The sequence below is a fragment of the Nicotiana tabacum genome, chromosome 17 (assembly GCF_000715075.1).
Source record: "Nicotiana tabacum cultivar K326 chromosome 17, ASM71507v2, whole genome shotgun sequence".
NCBI lineage: Eukaryota > Viridiplantae > Streptophyta > Magnoliopsida > Solanales > Solanaceae > Nicotiana > Nicotiana tabacum.
Genome location: NC_134096.1, coordinates 60,510,074 through 60,516,795, shown reverse-complemented (window position 1 = coordinate 60,516,795; position 6,722 = coordinate 60,510,074). Strand labels below are relative to the sequence as shown.

Here is a 6,722-nt window from a genome sequence, read left to right as displayed (position 1 = left end):
ACTTTCGACGCGGAGTAAAAATTTGATTTAAAAATTCATTAAAATTGCAAAAATAGTGGATATGAACCCATAACTTTAAAAATATAATGGGTTCAATGTTAAAAACCTTAAAATTGAACCCATAAGATTTAAATCCTGACTCCACCTCTAATTATGTCATCTAAATTGAAACAGAGAGAGTATTTTTAATGGATTCAGAATTTAGATGTGGTGGGTTCTGAGTTGATAGAGTTGGTTCTAAAATGCATATATAGCATTTTCTATGCTTACTCCGCGCGCGCGCATATATATATATATATATATATATATATATATATATATGAGACTCCGCCGTAAATATGATTATGAAAATTAACATCAACTTGATCAAATACAGATGGATGCAAAAAATTAGAGAACTTGCTTACAAAATAAAATTGTATCGTTTAGATACCAAATATAAATAAGAACGAGTTTGTAACGTCTTTCAGAAATATAGTTTTTCTTCTTGTTTTGGAGGGTGAAAGATGGAAATACATATCAAATTGCTCTTCACTTATTCCAAAGTTGAGTGGTTTAGCAAAGCATCCTACAAATTTACAATAGTAACTGCTCTATAGCGGCGAGAAAAATACAGGGAATAACTGCACATGAGAGCTCGAATTTGCAATATATTCTGGAGAGAGCTTATAGTTCCTCTTGCTTTATAATCCAGAATATGTTACAAATTTGAGATGAACTGACCAAAATTCTTGGCTAGATTTACTCTGCATCTTTAAGTCAACGAGCTATTACTGGACTGACGTTCTGAAAAGCCGCCTCAGCTTCACCTGAAGTTGAATACCTTCCATACATTTCAAAAGATGATTGAGTAAGAAAACTGAGGTTGAAGACAATATCTGTCATTTTAGGCCTTTCTGTTGGTTTCTCGAATATGCACGCATTCGCCAAGGCAGCCAAGCTTAGAGCATCATCAATAGGGTAAAAGCTCAACTTGGGATCCATCCACTTTCTAAATTTCTCCTCTCTGTTATCTTCAACTTCCAAGATTCCATTAATCTCTTTCTGCATCAGAATCTCATCATTGTCTTTTGACTCCATTGCTGTCTTCCCTGAAAGCAACTCCAAGAGCACAAGCCCAAAAGCAAACACGTCGACTTTCAACATCATTGAGTTGGTAGCATGTGTGGCTGTAGAGAAACTTGCAATTTTGGCTTTAAACCTTGAATCAAGAAGTATGTTACTCGTTCGGATATCCATGTGGACAATGCTAGGTTGACTATGTTCATGCAAGTATTGCAGAGCATTTGCAACATCCAATGCTATATGTAACCTTTGGCTCCAACCGAGCGATACCTCTGAGCCAGAAGCAGATGATCCGGGAAACAACCACTTATCCAGTGAGCCATTTTCAGCATATTCATAAACCAAAAAGAAATTCCCATGATTGTCTGATGAAACGCCCATTACTTTCACCAGATTTGCATGATTTAGTTTCTGAAGTATCATCAATTCCTCTGAAGCTTGGTTAGTTTTTTTGACCGCTACAACCTGGTCGTTGATCGTGGCCTTGTACACTGATCCTCCTATACTGTATCTTTCATTGAAGTTCCTCGTCGCCTCCATGATGATCTTCAAGTCATACATTATTGGCTTTCCAATATAGCCAGAAACTCCAGGAAGAAGCTTATCTTGAATGGTCTTATGCTCCACAATTTGATTTTTGGAGGCTTTCTTGGTCTGAATAAGATCAGAAGATTCCAGAGTAGAAGTATTACGGGGCAATGTTTTCCTCTTGTCGTGTAAAAGACGCATGTATACCATCAAGCACAATGAGAAAACTACAAGAAACCCCATACTACTTAAAACAGCAATGAGGATCCGTCCACGTTTGGATTTTCTACTGCTCGTAGGAGAGGGGTAAGATTGCAGAATAATAGGAAATTTTACCGGTATCAAGACAGGAAGACATATTGCAGCAGTGAAATTTCTGTAATTGTTTGCAGCCAGAATGTCAGGTGCAGATGCTCCAAACATATTGCTTACAGGAAATATATCATCCCAAGGCTGCCATACATAAGTAACAAGGTACTGAAGTCCCTTTTCGAGATCAGAATGTGCAGGGCACTTGCAACGCAAAGGAAAAACAGCTTCCGCCCCAACTGTCAAGTTGGTTGGATCTAGTGTTGGATTCATATCTTGCACCACATGATAGTCGGTAAGGTTCTCAAAAGCTCCTACTGAAACTGAATAAAAGCTGTCACCTTTCTTGATCTGGTAGGTGACATTGGAGAAATAATGAGAACCATTGCAGTAGCACTTAACGGGCACGAGTAAAAGCTGGTCAGGAAATAGCTCAGTATCCTCTGAAACTAGACCTGTGGCCTTAGCTATACTTAAACGACTAACTTCAAGAAGATCAGAGATACTTCCCACGTCAAAATAATTTGGTGGACGGGCACGATATGTGACATAAGTATCACAAGACAAGGAAGAGTTTATCGAGCAAGAAAAGTCTGTGTGTGTACTAGATGTTTGAGCAGTTATGTTAGAGGATGAAAGTATGAGAAAGAGGAAAAAGTTGTAAAACAAGGAGACAAGAGGAACTCCCATTGCTGCAAGCTTAGATAGCAAGGAACCAGCTAGAAAGTTTATTTGGTAGCTCGAGCAAGAGTTGATTTTAGGGATTTATTAAACGTTAATCTGAAAGCTACGGAAATTCTTGAAATTTGGAAGGATATAATATTGTCTAGGAGGACTTGTTTGTAGCTTTGTCTGTGAGATACCCTCTTGTCTTCTCTGCCTACTCTCATATTCTGTGCTGCTGTCTCTGTCACTATGCAACAATGCTTCATAAAATATTCTCAATAAGCAAAAGGAAATCATTTGTATATATAATCATTACTTTCTCCTTGACTAAGACATTCCCTTTCGAACCTTTTCTAAGGAAGCTTCAGCTATTAGATTAATACTAGAACCAAATCCAGACGGCACGGATTCCCCCTTCCTATCAAAGTTCGTTTAGTAAACAACTAAGAATAAAAAATTAGAGATACGCATGAAGTCTTAGAGGCGGTTGTCAATGCCAGTAGCCTAGGTATATGCTTAACACAGGCAAGTCGAGCTTGTGTCCTTCTCTTACCTTAGGAGAGAGGGACATAATAAAGCAAATAAAAATTACAATTGTCAGTTTCTTGGAGACATTCCGGGTGTATTTGGTATGACGAAGAATAGTTTTCAGTGAATATTTTCAAGAAATAAGTCGTTTTTTGGTGCTTGGTTGCTAAAAAATATGTTCCAAGGAAAACACTTTTCACTAAAAGGAGGAAAATGGCTTCTCCCATCTTCGCAATTAATTTAACTCTTTAATATCATTGTTTTAAACAACACTTGGACGTCATAAACAATCTTATATACTAAAATAATTCATCAAATACCAACTGAAGAGTCCTCTCTTGACAAGATTTCTGCCCTTCCGACTGAAATGATATGGGAGACAGAGGGCTGCTTGGTTTCCAGGATAAAAGTTGAGGTGAAAACTAATTTTGCATGGAAATAAGGTAAAGACCCAAGAAAGTCCTTAATGACAATGCAAAAACTGTAATTTAAGTCCATCATATGTGAACGGTGGTCCTGGGATGAACTAGCAAAAAGCCTAGAGCATACAACAACAAACTCAGTGTAATCCCATAAGTGGGGTCTGGAAAAGCCTAGAGAGTATAAAAAGGCAAACGCTGTACCCTCTGATAAAACATATATCACGAGTATATCTTGATTACAAAGTAGAAAGATACAAGATAGAAACTAAACCCTAGCAAATGGGTGAATTGTGATATCACCACATATATAAGTAAAACAGTTGCATTATTGACAACTAGGATTTTTGGTCAGATGCCAAGTAAAAGGCCAGTTGATCGTTCGTGATTTTCAGCAACATTATTACAAAGATCAACGCTTTCACTTCTGATCAACATAATCAAAATGCTATAAACATATAACCAGACCTCCTTAATGAGAGTTGACTTGATGATGTTGACCTGAAATATGAAGGAGGACATTTGCTAAATTGACCTGGAAAAGCACTGCAGTTCTATATCTTGATCAATGACATTAGTCCTTCAACTACATGTCGACTGGAAACTATTAGAGTAAATGTTATACACTCTTGAAAGATCTTCAGAGCTCACAGTAAACATATGTCCAGGCAAAGCAAGGGGAAGAGCATCACTTATTTCCTCAGTTCTTTCTTCTACAGAAGCAGCTTCTCGAAGCTTGCCTTCCTTCCAGAGACTCTTGACAAGCAACTGTTTGGTGTTAGCATCAGGCAACAACCCCGAGTTCCTCATGTCCTCAAAAACCCTGAGCGCAAGAGCAGCTCTTTCACATTTGCAATAAGCATGGATGAGAACTTTATACATATAAGCATCAGGCTCTATACCGCTCTGCCTAACCATCCCGAAAAGCCTCTGCACAGTTTTTATATCACCATGAAGCGCAAAATAGTTCATTAGTCCAGAATATGTTTGCAAATCTGGAACAATCCCTAGCAAACTCATTTCTTCGAGAATATTTAAGGCGTCCAAATTCATGTTACATTTTACCAAAGTCCGTAGAAGAGATGAGTACAGAAGCAACTGACTGCTTTTAGATATGGGACCACAGATCGTTTTAATGCTTTTGAATACCCTAAGGGCGGGATCACCATTACCAGAAATCCCATAAAAATCTATAATTAACCGAATCGTGTTGAATGAAAATTGAATGCCCTCTCTTTCAACCTTGGACAAAAGTTGATCAACCAAATCGACACATCCTTGCCGAGCTAATCTTGTGATCATTCTTGAAACTGTGTATATATCATGAGTGAATCCTGGTTGACAAGCAACCCAGCAGAAGAATTGCCAAGCTGTTTCTGCTGACTTGAAGCTCCTGATCATCTTGCAAACCAACCTAGTCGTCCAAACTAATTTTGCATCTACCAATGCTGAAACCTCCTCAGCGCCCCAGTTCTGCAAAGCATTAGCTAAAGAAGCTGGATCCAACCATGGCTTCAGGTGAGGTTGATCCACAGCATTAGTATGGTTACAGTCACTCTCTTTATCTTCATCTTCATCATCATTATCATCTTCACTACTGTCCATAGAGTAACCTATCTTCTTAATCCTCCCATCCGGTAACATGTCCCATAGCAATTCATTTGTCTCAGCATCATAACCAGCATCTTGCATCTGCTGCAATGACCAAAGCATAGCTCGACCAGGCAATATTCCATCACTCTTCATCTGATCAAGCAAAATTTTGACAACATCTAATTGATTGGCGATACTGAATGCTTCCACTAGAACAGAATACTGCTTTAATGTCCGTTTCATCCTAACATGAGGCAACATATGGAAAAGCTCAATCGCTGAATCCAACTTTCTCGATCTAACAAGATGCTCAATTAGAATAGTGTACGTCCTGCAATTAGGAAGTGCCCCTTCTTCGATCATTCTATGGAATACCCTCACAGCATCACTGTCCTTACCCAACTGAACACATAGTCCCATTACAATATTATAAGACTCAGTACACGGATGCTTCTGAAGGGTTGTCCTCCACTCGTCCCACACACGAACAACCTCGTTAAACTCTTTACTAATAGCATACCATCGCATCTGATCCATATAACTAACACGCGCAACATTAATGAACTTGCCCGAATTAATGGCATTGATAAGGACTTGGAGTTTAGCAGTTTCGCGCGCCTTAGCAAGAACCTTGGCCAATGCATAAAGTGTGTTGTGGGTATGCGCGAAATGGGGAATTGTTTTGAGATTCTCAATCAAACTGAGAGCTGAATCAGGAGAGGGAGCTGATTGAAGTGCATTAGTGACTACAAAAGAGTCCAAAGTAGGATTCTTGAGATGGGGAATAAGATTATCTGGAGAATTAGACCGAAGAGCGACTCTGATTGAATCGATAAGTCTCGCTCTTTGGAAATATAAATCTACTTTATTTACATTTTGGGTTCTCAAGAAACGGCGAAAATGCAAAGATAAATTATTAAAGGTGCTGTTTATTTTGTAGAATCGGTTGAAGTACATATAGCTTACATGCAAATGACAACCTAAGAAAAGCTAGGTAAGAATGTAGTTTAAGGAACAGAAGAGTTACTAGAATTTGAAAGGTGTTACGAGGACAAAAGTTCAGGATTTTTACCAGGAAGGAGATGAGGAATAAGAGTGATGCGACAGAATATCAAACAGTGGTGTGCGCGGACAGCTCTTTAGGAACTTCAAGGATTTACGACAAATATCAAACAGGTGGTGTGCCTGGAGTCCTGGACAGCTCATTTTAGGAATTTCGACGATTTTGCGAAAAACAGATAACGCCGTGGTTAGATCAACAAAGAGTAAGATAAAGGGCCTAAGCCCGTTATTTATTTAGGGCTAAAAAAATAATCACTATTTTGTTGAATCATGTATATAAACTTACAGCATATTATGTTAAAACTCTAGCACATTATGAAATTCCAGCACGTTATGCTGGAATCTCTTGTGTAAAAAATTTCAACTCCAGCATATTATACAGGATTTTTCCGAATTTTTAAGGGTGTTTTTGTTCAGCTTTTATCTTTACATGAAAATATTGTTAAATTTTGATTACTTTTAAAATTGTGGCAATTTTTTAATTATCAGTTATAAATCTGGCTATTTCTGATTTCCCCCCATAAATTCTAAAGATTCACGATGAGTAGATAA

The 6,722-nt window shown here is 38.1% G+C and overlaps 2 protein-coding genes across 2 annotated transcripts; both read right to left on the bottom strand.

Moving 5' to 3' along the window:
- Window positions 1-504: 504 nt before the first annotated feature.
- Window positions 505-2,773, bottom strand: LOC107819168 (serine/threonine receptor-like kinase NFP). The gene has a single exon (XM_016645256.2). It carries the CDS (start codon window positions 2,590-2,592, stop codon window positions 760-762), a length of 1,833 nt encoding a protein of 610 aa, XP_016500742.2. The 5' UTR covers window positions 2,593-2,773; the 3' UTR covers window positions 505-759.
- Window positions 2,774-3,693: 920 nt separating this feature from the next.
- On the bottom strand, window positions 3,694-6,354 carry LOC107819167 (pentatricopeptide repeat-containing protein At5g66631-like). Its single transcript, XM_016645255.2, has one exon. The coding sequence runs from the start codon at window positions 6,063-6,065 to the stop codon at window positions 4,098-4,100; it is 1,968 nt and encodes a 655-aa protein (XP_016500741.2). The 5' UTR covers window positions 6,066-6,354; the 3' UTR covers window positions 3,694-4,097.
- Window positions 6,355-6,722: the final 368 nt, after the last annotated feature.

What these genes read in the sequence shown, in the direction of transcription:
- LOC107819168 (XM_016645256.2), bottom strand. Translation starts at nt 2,592, where the DNA reads ATGGGAGTTCCTCTTGTCTCCTTGTTTTACAACTTTTTCCTCTTTCTC.
- LOC107819167 (XM_016645255.2), bottom strand. Translation starts at nt 6,065, where the DNA reads ATGTACTTCAACCGATTCTACAAAATAAACAGCACCTTTAATAATTTA.